Here is a 20,080-nt window from a genome sequence, read left to right as displayed (position 1 = left end):
TATTTCTGGATAACTAGGCTTTAAGGCGGGGGCTTAATATGCTTTAGTAGATAGAAAACAGTATAGAATTCAATAAACTGCTTTTCATCCCTTACTGTACAAGGATCGATTTATTTTTTCCCTGGGTCTTGGTTTTTCCAGCTGAAGTGAAGAAGTTCTAAAATCTAAAATCTCTTCTGACCATAAAGATGCTATCATAGTGCTGGGAAGTTAGTAACTTTCCTGGTTATGAATTGGAAAGACCATTTTTTTCTGGGATGTTATTGAACTGAGAGAGCAGAGATGCATTTCCCGGCAAGAATCTAAAGGTAGACTTAATCTCCCATCCCGCAGAACCTCTAGCACTTGTTAATATCTCCGTTATGGCATTCACCATATTGCATTTTAAGCAGTACTGTCAGTCTTCCATGCTAGTGTTGAAGGTTCATAAGGTCAGAACTGTGTCTTACTCAATGTTTTGCCAATGCCAACAATGCATGACTCAGGTTAAGTGCCCAGTGAATGCCTAGGTAGTGGAATAATGAATAAATTAATCTGTCAGAGCAATGTAAAAAAAAAAATGTATGGAATGATCTTGGTAGTTCTCTTAACTTTGTAACTCTTAAGGTATTTACACAGTGTTTTCTCAAGGGAAGACCACTTTAATGACCCTGATGTCTGAAATCCTAACTATGCTGGATAAACAGAGGAAATCAGTGAGGCCACTGCTGAGAATCCCACGAAAAGCTATCTCCAGGGCTTCTGAGTTGAGATTATCTTTCCATAAGATTATTTAGTATCTTTTGAAAGTAAAGACTTCTAAGTAAAGATAATAAAGTAGAACATAGGCTTTTACTTTCATTCTACTTAAAACACCACTGAAAGTGAAAGTAACTCTGTTGTGTCCCACTCTTTGTGACCCCATGGACTATACAGTCCATGGGATTCTCCAGGCCAGAATACTAGAGTGGGTAGCCTTTTCCTTCTCCAGGGGATCTTTCCAACCTAGGGATCAAACCCAGGTCTCCCACATTGCAGGTGGATACTTTACCAGCTGAGCCACAAGAGAAGCCCAAGAATACTGGAGTTGGTAGCCTATCCCTTCTCCAGTGGATCTTCCTGACCCAGGAATGGAACCAGGGTCTCTTTCATTGCAGGCGGATTCTTTACCAACTAGAAGTACAATAAAGGGGTGTATGTCAACCATCAAATTTGAGAAATGAGAAACCATCTGGTGAAGCTATAAAGGATTTAGCAGACCTGAGAAAACTGAATTCTAAGTCAGCAGTGTGGAAAATAATAAATGACTTAACTTGAAATGCAGAATCTTCAAAAGTTTAGGCAGTGGGTAGCACCAATCTTGTCTAGAAAAAGGATAAAATACACAGAATTGGTGGACAGTTTGTTTTTAAGAAGATATTACAACCTCAAACCCTCTCTTAAACTTTGACCATCTAGATAACTGCTGTCCCCAATCACAGTAGAAGACTCAAGATTTGTTCTTTGTAGAGGATAGAAGAGAGGCTTTCTGTACAGTGGGCAGAGTGGGTACCACATTGAAAATGAGAGATTAAGTGAACATTTACATGCTGATTGCTGAGACCCAAGGAAGCCTGGCAGCCATGTCCTTTCCATCTAGGCAGGAGAAAGTCTTCTTTGAGGAATTTATAAATAATAAGAAACAAGAACTAAAGATACTGACATCAGGAGTTCCAGAGTGAAAAGTCCACAAAGATGACCATATAACTAAGATCATTATCAATAAGCCCCACCCACATGAACAGAACTTCCAGTCACCTTTCTAGCATGCTCATAAATATGAACAGACAATGAACATAAAAACATCTATACAAAATCTCTAACATGAAATACGAAAATCAAAACAATAATATTTTTTTAAAAGCCAACTGGAAGTAAAGGCTATGGAAGAAGATAGAAAACTTATTAATATCAATATAATATTAATTATATTATTAATATTCTAACAAGGTATTAGAAATATTGTCCCTGTGAAACAAGGCAGCATAATATAAAATCAAATATTCAAAGGAAAACAAGAACCTTAGAAACTACAAGTCTGATATCAGACTTAAAAACAAGAAGATTAGAAGATAAACTAGTACCTATCACCTAGAAAATGGGGAAATGCAGAAGAGATGAAAACAGGAATGAAAACGCATTAAAATAAAAACATTAAAATACAGGATATCAATAAGTAACAAGAATCCAAAAAGTCAGAACCAAACAGCAACAACAACAAAACAAAGAATTCATCAAGGGAAACATTTTAGAAAACTTTTCTGGAGTACAAGTTTCCTCATGAAAGCCACTAAGTACCTAGTAAAATACGAGAAAATGAGACCACAAGAAAGCAAATCTCAGTAAATTTTTAGAACTCTTGGAAAGAGTAAGGCATGTGCAAAAAATAAGGAATCAGAACATCACAAGACCAGAACAAAACTTGAAGGGAGATGACATTAGAATGGTGCCATTTAAATTCTGAAGGAAAATTATTTTCAACCTAAATTCTATGCCTAGCCAAATTATTGTCCAGATATGAGGAAAGAACAAATGAGTTTTCAGACATGCAAAAACCCAGATAATTTAACTACTAGGTATCTTTTTTTGCCAGGAAATTGCTAAAAAATTGATTCCACCAAAATAAGTTAACTAAGACAAAAGAATGCAGAGGATACAAGAAAGTAAGAGATACAAGCAGAGACCAGCAGTGACTGAAAGGAAGATTCCCTGGATGGAACCAGTATATGGGGCATAAAAGGAAAAGCAGACATACAGAACCAAGCCAGAAGGTTCTGAGAGATTATTCCAAGATGAACTTACCCCCTAAAAGGGGAACTTGATAAATACCTGTGCCTCTGAATGCCTGGAGATGAGATTCAGAACACCGGTAGAGATTTGATAATGAAGAGAACATAGAAAGCTGAACAAACAAAAAACAAGACCACTATCAACCACAGAGGGGGAAAAATCTTCAGAGAAAGGAAGAGTAATCATAGTTTCACTTGACTTAGTCATGGAAAGTATTTACACAGTCAGAACAACGTAACTACTAAATACTGATCTAACCAAAATAACAATGACAGCCCTAGGAAGATGGCAGGATAGAAGTAATGCCTGTTGCGGTGAGAATGTGATGATGAGAGAGAAAGGGAAAGTTCATTTCTACAATGAAACATCAAAACTAGAGCTGAGAAATTGAAAGGCAGTAAGAAAAGACTGTTATTTAGAATACAGAGGTAAATAGCAAAAAGAATTGAGAGTGATTATCTCTGGAGAGGGCAAAAAATGTTGTGGGAGGGGATCAGAATTTGCCATCTTTGATAATACACTTCCTATTACCAGGACAAAAAATGGCAAGTGTAAAAAGAAAAGGAAGAAATCACCTCAAATTTTAATCATCAGGGAGCTTTGGTGCACCTCTCTTACTGCAGAAGCATTTCTAAAGGAATGAGTAGCACAAGAAGCGGCATCGTGTTCCCCCACACCCTTGCATCTTTACTAACACATGCATGATTTGATGGTCAGTAGAGATCAAAAGAGGTTGCTCAGAGAAAAGACAAGGCTGTCCTTGCCATCTGTCTAACCATTCCTTATGGCTATGAGAGGAAAATCATCTGCTGACCTTCATTTTCAAAATCTTGTTCATAAATCTTTCATCGGCCAGGCTGAGACTTCTCTATACAAGGCAGTATTCTAGATTTCAACCACTGATTATGATTATGTTCAAACTGATTATGCTCAGTTTGGCAGGAAGTGTCTTCCTGAAACAGTTTTAAGACTTTGATCCAAAAGCAGTATCTTTGTGGGGCTACCATATTTTATAGTTCTATATTGAGTTATCACTAAAGGCTCAGACTGAAAGTATTATGCTTGGAATTCATTTAAACCTTTAAGTAAACCTGAATCCATCAGACTCAGCAAAAGCTATGGCTAAAGAGTTTGTACCTGAGGTTATAATGAGGCAGTTTTGAGATATTTAAAGATAGATACATTTTGTTGAGTGCTACTATATGTCAGGCAGTGTGGTAAACACTTTCATATATTATCTTATTTAATCCTCAGAACAACTCTATGAATAAATACTGTTATTATCTCCATCATGTAAAAAAAAAAAAATCTAGAGTTAGGATGACTATGAACCTTGCCCAATATCTTCCACAAGGAAATAGACAAAAATCAAAACCAGAATTGGGCTCAAAAACTGCTCTAATTCCTCTATCTTCTCTAAAGAGAAATAGCCAAAATATCAAAATATACCACTGAAAGAGGGATGGTAAAGTTGAAAACAAGCATATTTCTTATGCTGAAGTATATGAGTCTTCATAGATTTAAGGAGAATTTGAAGAACTTCACATAGCATAGTTGCAAAATGCAGGGATATTAGTACCTCTATAGAGTTTGTCTTATCATTTGTAATTCTGAGAGTTGATAATTTATAGATCACTGGAGAGCAATTTTTGAGCCTGACACATTTCAAAAGTATTTTTGGACCTTCCTGCTACAATCCCAATCTATAAGTTTCAATGCAAACATTTCAGGGAATTGAGAGCCAAAAACTGAATAGAAATGAAATTCACTCTTTCATTAAATAAGAAAAGTGTATCAGCAGTAAAGGCTGGCAAAGGTCACAGAGTGAAGTAGTGGATCACAGCATTTCTTCTGGCCATGGCAGTGTGCTTACAGGTATACCTTGCTTTGCTCAATGGATGTTTTCTTGAAAAGTTAGGGAATAACTGAAGCTTTGCAAATGGGATTGTACTCCAAAAGCCCTGGAACCTACTTTTTGAAAGATAATTGATACTAGTTAATAATTTTGAAATGTAAGTTATCATTATCTACATTATATAATTTGTAATATGCTGCCATAATTTTCTTCTAACTCTTCATTCTATTATCAATATTCTTCATTCATGGTATCCTGTTCCCAACCCTACCCGCTTCATGAGGGCAGGGACTTTGTCTTCTCACTACTATATTCAGTACCTAGAACAGTGCCCAGCTTATTAAATATTTGTTAGATGAATGAATTATCTAAACATGTAATCCTTCCTAGTCATTACCTGTATGTTAACAATGCTGTACCTTTCTTTATGCTATTCCATCAGCTTGGAATACTGTTCCAGCGTTTCAGTTCCATCCCTTCTGCATGACCAAGCTCAAATGCCAATTCCTTTCTCTGTATTCCCATGGATTATATTTCTGTAGCTGGTATAATGGCAGAAGGGATAAATCTTGTATTATTCATTGGTTCCTGGTCTATAACACCTAGCCAGAGTAAAACGCACAGAAGATATGATATTAAAAGTAAATTTAAAACTTAATCTAAATTTTCACATGCATTACCAGCTGTCAGCTCTTCCTAGGCTTCTGTTGGTGTCTATCTTCAAAACTTAGTCTTAGTGAGATCTTTGTGAGGTCAGAAACTGTGTTTTTTTTTTTTTCTCATTTCTAATCTTGATGACAAGCAATGTGTCTGGCAAGATAAATCCAAACATGCATTATTTGTATACACTATTAATAACATATTTGTGTTAATTAACTAACTGGAATGTGGTCATGGGTAACACTGGGGTGATAAGATCTTATTTATTCTTCTAAGCTATGGAGTTCTTTCATGAGAATGCTACCCCATGATTCCTTGTTCTGGTATTCCTCAATGACCAGCAAAACGTACATTTATTTCTAGATATAAGTAAAAGAGAATCTTAGACTACATTGTCTACACCAGGGGTTCTCAAAGTGTGATCCCTTAATTAGCAACATCAGCATTTCCTGGGAACCTGTTTGAGAATGTAAGTCTCAGGACCATCCAAGGCCCACTGAATCAGAAACTATAGGAGATCCAGAAATCTGTTGTGTTATAACAAGTCTACAAGTTATTATGATCCATACTTAAGCTTGAAAACCCCTGACTGAACGCAACTGGGAAGAAAGCTGTTCTTGCTATTCTGTCCTGAACAATGGAGTGTTCCCTGGACCTACCCAACAATGTCAAAATTCCTATCACATCCTTCCTCTTCTGAGGAAACTCAACTTCATTTTAGGCTGGATAACTGGCAAGTAAAATTTTGATCAAAAAGATCAGGGAATCGCTTTCATTTCTGCCATTACCCTTTAATTTTTATAGCATGACTTAAACCAGTAGGTCTTAAAAACTATCCTTTTAAACCGTATACCACATCTGTGTGGCATTCTGCTGGTTCCAACCAGAGGAGAATCCCTGAGGGAATTAGAACTAGGCAGAATGAAGGGAATACTAATGAGGAAGCAAGGGTCAGCAGTCTAAAGAAAATATGAAAGAAATGGACTCTAGGCCAATCACAGCCTGTGTCAAAGTAGGGAGGATGGACAATAATGGGGAAGGGAAGAATCTGTTTGTGAGAATAAGAAAGTGGCAGCGGCCAGCATCAGACGGGAATCTTGTCCTGCATCGGGAATGTTCACATGTGGTAGAGTGAAGGATACTGAAAGTAGCACTTGGTTCTAGGCAAAGGGCTAACATGACAGTGAGGAGTTTAAGACAAGAATACAGCTCCAAACAGGAAAAGAGGAAGTAGAAAGCCTAAGAGTCAGAAAATAAGCACAATAGCAACAGATGTTAATACTAAGTACTGATGTTATGCTTGGTTTGTTATGTAAACATAAAATGTATTTACTATATATTACTACACATTAATATATGGGCCTTCCCTGGTGACTCTGTGGTAAAGAGTCTGCTTTGGGTCAGGAAGATCTCCTGGAGAAGGAAATGGCAACCCACTCCAGTATTCTTGCCTGGAGAATCCCATGGACAGAGAAGCCTGGTGGGCTACAGTCCATGGGGTCACAGAGTCAGACACACCTTAGTGACTAAACCACCACCACACACTAATATTAATGTATATACTTTAATGTAATACATTAATACACCCTAATGTATATTATTTGCCTCATTCCTCTTGAAAGATGAATTGTACAATAAGGAAGCAAAGACACAGATGTATCTCGCCCAAGTCGTAGGGACTAACAAGTTGTTAGTTGTGTGTCTGATTTTAAGTCCTGTCACCTTTCTACCATACCACTGAGCTTCCCAGATGAGCAGGACAGCTGTTCCAGGTAAGGGGAGAGAAGGAAGGCACCCCCTGCTTACTTACTCTGGCACGTGAGCGCTGGTGCTCTCTCACAGCCACCTAACAGCAGGTAGAACTCCTCACGCTTCCCCAAGTTTGCGCTCATTGGCCCGGGGCTTGGGTGAGCCTGAGCCTTCAGAGATCACCCTCCAGAAGGCTATAAGCTGCACACATGATATTGCATGTACACAGCTGGACTAGTTTTCATGAACAAAGGAAGGCTAGTTGACTTACCAGAGCAAAATATATCTTAGATTTTGAATTGTGGTTAAGCTCACAGACTCTGAAGCCTGTCTGCTCTGCACTAGCTATGTGACTTAGTCAAGTTACTCAATGTCTCTATGCTGGGGTTTTTACTCCCTAAAATAGGGATAATAATAGCTCCTGCCTCACTGGATTGTTATGAGGATTAAATGAGTCATTACATGTAAAGCACAGTACCCAATACATAGTAAAAGATACATAAGCACAATTTAAAAAGACTGTTATCTCCTCAAATGTCCTTTCAATGTCTCACATGAATAAAACATGAACCATCAAGCATAAAGATTTTTGCTTAGTTCAGTCTTAGGTAGACCTGCTTAAAAAGTTTATAACTGAGCCCAAAATCTAGTGTGTCGTTTTTTAGTCACTAAGTCATGTCTGACTCTTAGCAACCCCATTGTCTGTAGCTCCCCAGGCTCCTCTGTCCATGGAATTTCCCATAAGAATACTGGAGTGGATTGCCATTTCCTTCTCCAAGGGATCTTCCCAACCCAGGGATTGAACCTGCATCTCTAGTGCCTGCTGCATTGGCAGGTGGAGTTCTTTACCACTGAGCCACCTGGGAAGACTATTTTATGCTTTATTGAAAAAAAAAATACTGATGAAAGATTTGAAAAAGGAAAAAGTCCTTACAATCCAATCATCATTACCCAAATGTTACCGTTTTTTATATATTACCATCTATGTCCATGGACATACAAATTTCACATTATTGTAATTGGTGCATATACCTGTATCACTATTTTTTATAATTACCATCATATCACAAGGATTTCTGACAATTCATGTTCATAAACATATTAATGGCTGTTAAATATTTCATTCCATCACTAAATTTTATTCTCTGCACAATCAAGAAATTCAGCTTATTAATTATGAAACTCAGACTTTGGATAACTTTTATCTGGAAGTAAAAGATGTCTTCTTCTATCTAAAATGATCAGTTGCCAATCAAACATCAGAAGAGAGAAAATGAATGTAAATTGTTTGAAGACAATGAAGGACTGAGTGCAATTATTTTTTAATGTCACAAATGATTGAAAACTAAAAAAAATCAAATATCCTTTCTATAATGTTAGTAAAACACTCAACATTTGGACTCCTTGGCATTATTGTGTTTGTCTTTGTTTTTTTATGGGAGAAGTGCTGGTTACAGCTGGGAGAGCAGAGAAAACTATATCCACCAAATCAACCTCACATAAGACTAATATATAAATAAACTACTCTTATTTGTAAAGACACATGAGATAGGTGAAAAAAAATTACAAAAACATAATGTGCAATCTGACGAGCAAAAATGCCACTAAGTTAACTAAAGACATAGTAGAGACCAAGGAAAACAACCATAAATCCTTAAATAAAACATAATCACTGTTGTCCCTACGTAAACACTCAAAAATGCTGGTTCTTACAATCCCATAGATAAAGAACCTTGCCTCTGATCCATCCTTGTTTCACAGAAGAAGAAAGAATGATAGAGAAAGGAAATGACCAGTTCAAACTCACACAAGGAGTTGGGTCAGGAAGCCAAATTCAAGTCCAAGGTTCCAGACTCAACCCAAGATCTCTACTGCAACCATGCATTGGTTCAGACATACTTGAGCCTGTATGTGGTTACTATCATGCAATCTACAAACTCCAGCCAAGTATCCGTTTTCTCTCACCTTTGTGTGCACATGGGCTTCCCTGGTAGCTCAGGTGGGAAAGAATCCACCTGCAATGCAGGAGACCTGGGCTTGATTCCTGGGTTGGGAAGGTCCCCTGAGAAGTGAAAGGCACCCACTCCAGTATTCTGGCCTGGAGAATTTCATGGACTATATAGTCCATGGGGTCTCAAAGAGTCAGACACGACTGAGTGACTTTCACTTCACTTCACTTGTGTGTACGTGGGACCAAATTAATTACTCTTCCTAATTCAGTTGCTCAACCAAGCTGTGTGCCCAACAAATTCATCCATACAACTCACAGCCTGAAAACACTAGTTCAAACCTATCAGGAGCTCCTTAAGAATTAATGTGGTAATTATGATCACCCTGTTTTATTTTCTATAGACACCAAGTCTAAAAGGGATCAAGTAAAGGAAGAATACAAACAAGCTGAAAAAGCAGTTTCTTCATAATAAGAAAGTAGAAATAAATAGGCAAATAAAGTTATATACATTCTTTAAAAAAAGAAAAAGGTTTAGGATACTGAGGTCCAGAGAGGAGAAAGATTTTTCCTAAAGTTCCTCCATTGAATTAGAGAGACTAAAACTAGAACCCAGGTTTTCTAGCATCTGGTTGAATATTAGTTTTATTTTATCAGAACATGCATCATATTTTCTATGCCTCAACGAATCACCCTAGCATACAGTTTCATAATCCCACCAGTTTAAAAAGCTTACCCTTAGATAATCTAATACATAGTAGGCACTCAATAAATACTGCTTATTAAATCAATCAATCAATCATTTTGCTTGAAAATTGCCTTGGTTGTCTCCCTTACCTCAGTATCATTGTGGATATTGCTATACTTGTATTATTGGTTTTCTTTTTATGCTGATGCAAAGTCCATGTCATCTTATTCTGAACTATTTGTAGGCTTGCAAATACAGCATGTTTTATATGACAACCTTTTTTCCTGACACATAGCAAATATTTCTCTTTTAAATCCCAGAAAAGAAAAAAAAGAGTAAATCAAATGCAATTTTAAGTAGTGCTAGAAATGTTAAAAATATCTGGAAATGAAAGAAGTGCCTCTGTAAAAAACAAAAACTGCTTAAATAACCTAATTTTAAACTTTCCAGATTTTTAACAATTAGAATGATCATGTAATAAGCCCTGTGAAATTCTCTAATTTGTAGAGCATCTAAACGCAATCTAGCACGTGAATGAGACTAAGGACAAAAACACCTCAACTTTTTTTTTTTTTTTAAATCAGAATCATCCCAGTGCACCAGCCCCAAGCATCCTGTATCCTGCATCAAACCTGGACTGGCGATTCGTTTCTTATATGATATTATACATGTTGGAGGGAGGTGGGAGGGGGGTTCAGGATTGGGAACATGTGTACACCCGTAGCGGATTCATGTTGATGTATGGCAAAACCAATACAATATTGTAAAGTAATTAGCCTCTAATTAAAATTAATAAATTAAAAAAAATCAGAATCATCTACATTTTTTGCCTTCAAAAAGTTAAAAAGGAATTTCTAATTTTTATTGCAATGAGGTTTGCTGGACATATTTGGTATCAGTGTTTGAGGAATTGAGAAAAACCCGATTGTTTCACATGGGTGATAGTTGTAGGAATGAATGGGGACTAAAAGACGTGCTATTAGCAGATTGGTATTGCTGCTTCCTGCTCGTTAAGGAAATCTTGATGTGTTATCTTCTCAATGGCCTCTGAAAGCTTCTAGATTTTTTCCTGTAGTCTAGTCCCTTTCAACTGCATCTCAGGCTAATGGCCAGTCCACAAATAGTAGGGAAACAAGACTGACCACAGAATAGCAATTTCCCTTTCCTTTTTGCCCAACAATGTTTAAAGCTCACTTTCAATTATCTGTACTCTCTGAATCACTGGTGGTGGGATTTGTTTCAGATAAAAAGCCAGGCAGAGTATATGCTTTTAAAAAAGTAAAAAAAGAAAAGCTCTGTTGAGAGGCAACAGGTGTCCCTTGGGACTTCTGCCAATGTACCATCAGTTGCATCACAGCAGCAAAACACCATGGCCTCCCTGGGTGGGAGTCCCACGTTCCCAAAGACAGGGAGATGGACACTGTTTCAAAAAGTAACTGGAGAGAATAACAAACTAAAATTAGAACTGTAGACATTGATACTAGAACAAAATCCATCATGTTCTGCATGCAAGGATGCTGATGAGGACAAAGACACTGGGAGAAGTGATGTGTCTTCTTGGGTTCAGACACATGCCATCTATTTACATGTCTGTTTTCTAACCCAAGCCTGTAGGACAAGAATTGGTTTCTCTCTTATACACATATGTTCTCTTAACACTACAGAGGGTGATAATAAAAAGGAAGGTCCTGGCTGTAAGGAGTCCTGTAGTATTTCTGACAAGGACACACGTACATGTTACAATTTTACATTACTCACCTGTTGCTGCTGCTGCTGCTGCTGAGTCGCTTCAGTCATGTCCAACTCTGCGTGACCCCATAGACAGCAGCCCACCAGGCTCCCCCGTCCCTGGGATTCTCCAGGCAAGAACACTAGAGTGGGTTGCCATTTCCTTCTCCAATGCATGAAAGTAAAAAGTGAAAATGAAGTTGCTCAGTCGTGTCCGACTCTTAGCGACCCCATGGACTGCAGCCTACCAGGCTCCTCCGTCCATGGGATTTTCCAGGCAGGAGTACTGGAGTGGGTCGCCATTGCCTTCTCCGACTCACCTGTAGCTTATCTATTGATTCCTAATTGAGAGTGCACATCCTAATCACATGAGGTGCTTCTTAAATATCTGAGCCCCAGGTACCACAGGGTGCCCTATGATTCAGATGTGCACCCCTGACTGAAAATCCTGTTACCAGCCAGATTTTACACAATCAATGTTTTAAATCCAGTCAAGGTATAATAGGTACTTCGGGTGGCTCAGTCGGTAGAGTCTGCCTGCAATGTGGGAAACCCGGGTTCAGTTCCTAGGTTGGGAAGATCCCCTGGAGAAGGAAATGGCAACCCACTCCAGTATTCTTGCCTGGAGAATTCCGTGGACAGAGAAACCTGGTGGGCTGCAGTCCATGGGGGTCACAAAGAGTCAGACACAACCGAGTGACTAACACAAGGTATGATATTTGACCCAATGCACTTCCATTCCCAAACCCACAAGATGTTATATAACTGACTTGAAACTATGTCTGAGCAACAAATATAAATTCACGTTTTTGAGGAGTTACTGCAAAAAAAAAAATATGGAATAATAACAAAAGAAATACTTATTGGTAAATTAAAGCCTTTTCAAAAGTCAATGAAGATAATTTGTAGCTGCAAGTATGCTTGCTGCTAAAACTACAAAAATGACAAAGGATTAATTTTTCCCCTTTAGGATGAGATCCTAATGAAAAGAAAACACAGCTAATAATAATGAAAGACAACACAGCTAATGATAATGAAAACTCTGATTCTAAACACTAAATGCTTTATTGGTTTGAATTTAATTTCATAATTATGATATTATGGTATGGGGCTTGGCGTAGGCACAATAAGTCTTGTTTTACAGGAAAATAAAGATGCATTGCCCAAGTTACTTAGTCTTGAACCTCAGTTTTGTTATCTACAAAATGAAGTTAATATATCTAGTCACAAGTTTTTAAAGGAGATGACATATATTAACAAGCCCTTTGGAAAAAACACAGAATGTCTCATGAGTGTTATTTACGGCTGTTAATATGACAAATCAAGAGCCCAATATTAACAAATTCAAAGTAACATAACTATTAGTCATTCAGTAGGCACAAAACACCACACCTAATAGGGTCAGAAGCTTAATGGGATAAAAGGACAAGCATAAGGGAATGACTGGAGATAACAAACGGGTCACCCCCAGGTTTATTTCTAATGCTAACAAGCCTCATCATTAACACCCAACTCAGACAATAGGTTACTAGCCAGGTAGCTAGTTAGTTGGAACAGCTTTTAGAGTAGTATTCAGCAAGAGTTCAAATGTTCTCCCACACAAAAATTCTGTTTAAAGAAACCAAAAGTGAAAAAAAAAAAAAGAAACCAAAAGTGGAACAAAAGGCAGACATTATTGCTGTGGAATATTAAGTGCCTCTGTAGAGGTCATTAATCATTATGACTTTATATTCTAGCCATCTGGGTAACTGACTAGAACTCTGAGAGATGAAGGAAGAAGACACATACAATGTTAGAAATCAATAGCTCTTGACCTGTTCATTTATCCTCGGACTAAAAGCTTCTGGAGGGCAACCCCAATGCACTATTCATTATCTCCATCCCCTGCATTTAACAATAAGCCTCAAGTAATGTGGAAACTCATTAAATATTTTGAATTAAACGAAATGAACTCCCTCTGATATTTAAGAATCTTTAAGTTTTTGCAGGCCTATATGCAGGTCAGGAAGCAACAGTTAGAACTGGACATGGAACAGACTGGTTCCAAATAGGAAAAGGAGTACGTCAAGGCTGTATATTGTCACCCTGCTTGTTTAACTTACATGCAGAGTACATCATGAGAAACCCTGGGCTGGAAGAAGCACAAGCTGGAATCAAGATTGCCGGGAGAAATATCAATGACCTCAGATATGCAGATGACACCACTTTTATGGCAGAAAGTGAAGAGGAACTAAAAAGCCTCTTGATGAAGGTGAAAGTGGAGAGTGAAAAAGTTGGCTTAAAGCTCAACATTTAGAAAACGAAGATCATGGCATCTGGTCCCATAACTTCATGGCAAATAGATGGGGAAACAATGAAAACAGTGTCAGACTTTATTTTGGGGGCTCCAAAATCACTGCAGATGGTGACTGCAGCCATGAAATTAAAAGACACTTACTCCTTGGGAGAGAAGTTATGACCAACCTAGATAGCATATTCAAAAGCAGAGACGTTACTTTGCCAACAAAGGTCTGTCTAGTCAAGGCTATGGTTTTTCCAGTAGTCATGTATGGATGTGAGAGTTGGACTGTGAAGAAAGCTGAGTGCCGAAGAATTGATGCTTTTAAACTGTGGTGTTGGAGAAGACTCTTGAGAGTCCCTTAGACTGCAAGGAGATCCAACCAGTCCATCCTAAAGGAGATCAGTCCTGGGTGTTCATTGGAAGGACTGATGCTGAAGCTGAAACTCCAATACTTTGGCCACCTCATGCGAAGAGTTGACTCATTGGAAAAGACTCTGATGCTGGGAGGGATTGGGGGCAGGAGGAGAAGGGGACGACAGAGGATGAGATGGCTGGATGGCATCACTGAGTCAATGGACGTGAGTCTGAGTGAACTCTGGGAGTTGGTGATGGACAGGGAGGCCTGGCGTGCTGCAATTCATGGGGTCACAAAGAGTCAGACATGACTGAGTGACTGAACTGAACTGAAGACTCAGACAGGAAAAGTAACTTGTCCAAGATTATACCATTAAAGCTGGGATAAGAACAGGGATCTCCAATGCTCAGTGCCTGTTCTGTTTTTACTGTGTTATATCGTACTCATCCTACAGTGGTCTTGGAGCTTTAGTTGTTTGCTTTTTAACCACAAAGCAGCTTTTTAAAAAATCACTTTCTGGTTCTGATAAACGAGTTACTGCATAGACATTTCCCTTTCCTCTTGCAGAGTTAACCATTCTGATTTCAGAGAAATGATTATTCTAGGCATGCATGCATGCTAAGTCATTTCAGTCATGTCTGACTCTGTGCAACCCTATGAACCATAGCTCGCCGGGCTCCTCTGTCCATGGAATTCTCCAGACAAGAATACTGGAGGGGGTTGCCCTCCTCCAGGGAATCTTCCTGACCCAAGGGTTGAACCTGTGTCTCTTGCATCTCCTGCATTGGCAGGCAGGTTCTTTTATCACTAGCATCACCTAGGAAGCCCACTTCTTTCACCTCTCCCAATTTATAATCTCCTGAATGTGTGAACATGGCATGATAAACTAATGAAGTCTATGCAATTTAACATATATAATCTGAATCCCTACTATGTAAATGAAAATGTTTTATCTGATCCAGGCACCTATGCAGCTGGAGGACTCTTAGAACTTCATATTATGCCCACAAAAAAAGTTAATCTATGAGTGAAGATTTGAGAGTGAGATCTTTAAGATCAGAGACTACATCTAAGTTTTCTTTTACATTCTCAGAACTAAGCACTTTGGGAACATAGCAGATGCTCAATAAATGCTTATTTAAATAAAGAACATAAAAATTATAATGTTGATTATAAGAAATGCAGTATAAGAGGGACAAACAGGGACTTAGATCATTTAAAAATACACCAGTAAATATTAATTAGATGCAAGGGAGGTCAGGGAAGGTCTTGTGGAACAAGAGGCACAGCAAATGGATCTTAAAAGAATGGATGGAGGTAAGCTATATTCACTCGCAGATGTGCTTTGATTTAAGCAGTCCAATGTCACACTACCATGGGTTAACACCAGGACATTTTAAGGAGTTCAAAAATGAACCTATAGAAAAAGCATTTAAAGATAATTAAGGGGTTAAAATTAAATGCCTAGAGGAAGAACAGAGAAGGTATTTTAAATGAATCCATTTTCTGATAATACTATGAGGCAAGCAATTTCTTTGGTATTTCATTTCCATTCTTTCCCAAAGCAACCAAAAACTTACATCATCATCACATATCGGATGCTTCCATATTGATTAATAAGATGATATCCCATCTTCTATACTCAGATGCCCAGAGTGGTGTCATTCATACATACTATCAGTCCCCTAAGGTCTAAACCAGTGCTTCTTAAACTTTAATATGCGTACAAATGACAAGCACATTTGGTTGAAATGAACATTTGGCTCAGTAAGTCTGGAGTAGGGCCCAAGATTCTGCATTTCTAGCAAATTTTCAGGTGATGTTAATACTGATTGTCTATGGACTACATTTTGACTAGCAAGGTCTTAGACCAATGTTTAACTTTGACGATCAATTTGCAACACTTGAGGAGCTTTTAAAAAATACCTATGCCCAGGTTCTACAATAGAATCAATTAAACCAGAATGTCTAAAGGTGTGGCCTAAGCATCTTTATCCTTCAAAACCTTCACAGGTGTTTCTGATAAGCCCAAGCTTGCAAACCTAGCTGGACAAAGAAACTATGTGATACAGGCAGGATGGGAAAAAATACAGAAGATTGGGGGGCGGGGAGGAAGTGGGGAAGAGAGGAAGAGAACCTCTTTCCTCACAGTAAATCAATGTTTCTCAAACTTTTATGGGCGTACAAATAATCTGTGAATTTTCTTTGATTCAGTGAGCCTACAGTAAAGATCAAGATTCTAAATCAAGCCACATTTTGATTATCAAAAGTCTAAATGAGTGATTCTTGAACACTGTTGCATCTGAGATCTTTAAAAAAAAAATCTATGCCTGTCTCCTACCTTAAAATTCTGATGCAATTGATGAAGTAATTGACCAGGCATGAGGAGGTCTAAAAAGCATACTAGATGATTCTAATGTACATCAAAGTCTGTGAACCACCCCAAGGCACAAATTCTGTCAAAGTTGTTCAGATTGTGCACCAATCCAAATCTCTGAAGCACCATTAATTACCATGGTATATAAGGATCACTGAAATTACACCAGAAATTGACTGCTGGATCAACTGATTCATTCACCTCTCCTCCTTGTCCTGATAACAAGAAGTGATGCAAAACAATAAGTAAGGAAGCAAAAAAATTGATCTTATTTGTAAATAACTGATGCTTAACTTGCTGAAGACTCTGGACGAGTGCTCTAAGAATGGTTTTGAAATGCTGGAGGTAAGGTGAAGGTTGTCAAATGCTGGCAACAAGATTAAAAACTGAGTGGGCCATTAGCTTTTTTTCTAGGATGAAGAACTCTTGAACGCTCAACTGAATCATGTAATAGTACTTTGAGCATTGAAAGAGTATCTAGTAGAAAAAAATAAGTATATATGTTTACATTTGAAAATGTCTTCCTGAAACTAAACTTGAATCTATTAGGGGAAGAAATTTGTACATGGCAGCATAAAGTATCAATAGTTAAGGTACAGTTCAAATGGGATATGGATATACTTCTCTTAATACACATTTTCTTCTATAATAAAATTTCAAGTTAGCTACCATTTTTAGCTGTGCCATTGGCATCAACTCAGAAAGTGAGGTCAACGTGTAATTCACCACTCTTTATATGATCACTATCTGGCTAATTCAGTTTTGCAAAAGTCCATGAACCAATGTGTATGAGGACTTTCACCATGTCTTTTGCCTGAAGCAATTCTGGTACCTCTGCAAAATGACCACAATATTGGCTTGGGACAAAATTATTCATTGCCTTGGAGTCAGTGCTGCGATTCACGCCTGTATCACTGCTACAGATTTTTTAGAACTTCTAGCATGATTCTTCTCAGATACACTTCTGAGATTTTCCTTTCTGAAATCCCAAGCCTGGCAGAATAACTAGAATGCTACTGTTATCAGTATGAGATGTAAACCACCTAGAACTTTGTGTGACATGTAGCAAATTTTACGGGCAAAGAGGGGAAATAAAAAATTATTGCTAAGAGATACATTTTCTTTTTATCATGGGCCAGGAATTCATGTATAAATTGAAAGCAAAATGTTACAAAGAACGTTTGCCAGATAACCAAGTTTAATATTCAAATAGCAGGTGTTCTCTTAAAAAAAAAAAAAAAAAAGCTTCTTAGTAAAATGATACTCTGTTGTTAATTTCATGTTCTAGAAATACTTAATCAACTGGAATATTACAGACATCTATGAATTTTTGACTTCTAGTTTTAAAATGGATTCTACAGTAAAGTTAATACATATATGCCTCATGTATATTTATTGATATGGGGTCTCTTCTATATGTACATCATTGTTAGTCATGGAAATGCCCATCAGCAAATCATAGGAATAAATTATCCCAATTAAAATTTGTCAGCTTGTCTGAATCTATGTTGATTCAGTTATTTTCACACTGGAAATGCTTACCTAAGTTGAAATACTTAACTCTTATAATTAAATACTTTTTTGAACATGTACCTGCTATCACTTGACACTTGAGTTTTACTAATCAGCCCAGAAATAGGTAACCCACCACCACTCCCTGATCCTGAGCACATTACCACAATGACTGACATTCTTGGTTTAAAAATAAAACCTTGTTTCAAATATAGCTTCTCGAGTTCTGGGTAATGAATATAGTTTCATAAAAGTTGACATCATTTTTTCTGATTTCACCACGATTAAATACATCCAGTGTTCCTACTGGATATCTGACCACATCACTCAAGACTCTTGCAAGCTAGTGGGCGTTTTAAAGAGGAGGAGGAGGAGGAGGAAGAGGAAGAGACCTGCATAGATGGAGTTAAACCCAAAGGCTATCCAATCCTACAATTTTAATAGTCATTTTGCTTATGTGAGTTAAATATGCTATCAGAAGTTGATTTTTACAGTTCATGTACCAATTAGTGTGTATACATTATGCAGATTTGCTTATGAGGAAAATATTAATATATACATATCCAGAACTAGTATATGCATCATGCCTGGAGCCAAGCAGTACTCCGATACACTGTTCTCCTTAGAGGTCAGTTCTAACGCACAGTTTCAAATAGACCCAATTTCTCTGCTGATATATATTCAAAATGCAGTGGGATGTGGTCATACACACCCAGAAATACCATCTTCGTGGGGTGGGGGTGGAGAAATCCAAACATTTTTTTTCTATAGCAATGCATTATTGGATATCAGATACAAACGTGCCTGTCAGCAATCCTAAGGTAAATGAAATATATTTATGTGAACCCATCCATTCTACAGAAAAGAAATTGCTTTATCAACACATCTCGCCTCCCCCACCATCTAAAGACTCTTCCCACCCCCCTACCTAAAAAGAAAAGAAAAAAAACTCATCACACTTCACTACGCAACTGATGGAGTATTAAACACTGTCTTCCAAGCTGTGGGAGTTAAAAAGAAGTCGCCTTCCTGCCACACTTCCCTGGTGCTGCAACGGACATAGCATCTCCTCCTGTCGACCTAGTATGATGCTCGCTCCCCAAGCACTGCAGTCCCCTCGCTGAGGACTGCCCTGGCCACACGCACATGCCGCGGGAAGTCCCCCGATGGGGACAGCCACATACCTTTGCTCTCCATTTCGGTCCCTTTCGAGTGCTGGGAAGTTCAATGGAAGTTGGCCGGAAGATGCGGGCCCGCTTCAGATTCCCAAACCCGGGAAGCCAATCTGATGATTTCGCCCGTACTTCCTTTCTTCCCCTCAGGCTTCCTGAAAGATGGGATTTCTTAAACCTTGAAACTGCAATCAGCCACCAAAGGACACTTAGCAGCAGCAGCAGATTGCCTCTACAGGGGATAGGTTGCGACCTGGTATTCATATGCATGCACGGTGCCCGCTCAGTTTGTTTGTTTGCCTTTTTACCTGGGTCTGGAAGCAGCAAGCAGGAGCTGTCCTCGGAACGTGGTGCTGCAGGTGTAGTGACAGATCATCCCACTTTGCTCTCTGGATGTACAGCAGATTTGCATGGGCGCTGGCACGCATGCGCAGGGCGTCCCCCCCACCTCCCCTCCTTTTCGCCGCCTCCCGCTCCCCCGCCCTTCTTTGCTTCTCTCCCCAATACGGTCCTTAGTTATCCCCGCTGAAGAGCTCTGGCGTTCGGTCACTGGAAGCGCTGCTAAAAATAAACGCTGGACCGGATTTTCCTTTGCAAACTAGCAAATGGATTGGATTGGGATTGTGTATCAATCCAATACGATTTTCCAAATGGGATTACGGAAGCCTTAGAGGAAACTGGGGTCTCCAAGCTGGGTATGGTTTTATTCAGAAGCAGACAGGAGAAAAGAGGAGTGTATTTGCGAATCCCATGTAATGGTCACAATTTGGGGTTCTCTTCCTAGTTGCTGCAGTAACTTTCCAGGTGTATGCCTCCGAACCACTTCCCCCACTGACTTTACGGGTCTGTTTGTATTTCCATATCTGTTTTGTTTTTTCTTCCGGGATAGAGTGGGAGTAGCCCTGGACCTACCAAAGATTAATATTCGCCTGCTGCTTTGCTACTCA

General features: G+C 38.6%; 1 protein-coding gene across 1 annotated transcript in view; it reads right to left on the bottom strand.

Moving 5' to 3' along the window:
* The window catches only part of FGF12 (fibroblast growth factor 12), a 601,258-nt gene extending 581,701 nt beyond the window's left edge, over positions 1-19,557 (bottom strand). Inside the window, exons 1-2 of the mRNA XM_005903170.2 lie at positions 19,442-19,557; positions 19,146-19,288 (exon numbers count right to left, since the gene is read on the bottom strand). Of these exons, the coding sequence (XP_005903232.1) occupies positions 19,146-19,158 (13 nt within the window). The 5' untranslated portion in view covers positions 19,159-19,288; positions 19,442-19,557. The remainder of the gene's footprint in view (positions 1-19,145; positions 19,289-19,441) is intronic.
* Positions 19,558-20,080: the final 523 nt, after the last annotated feature.

The sequence above is a fragment of the Bos mutus genome, chromosome 1, assembly GCF_027580195.1.
Source record: "Bos mutus isolate GX-2022 chromosome 1, NWIPB_WYAK_1.1, whole genome shotgun sequence".
Lineage (NCBI taxonomy): Eukaryota > Metazoa > Chordata > Mammalia > Artiodactyla > Bovidae > Bos > Bos mutus.
This window is presented reverse-complemented; position numbering and strand designations above follow the sequence as displayed.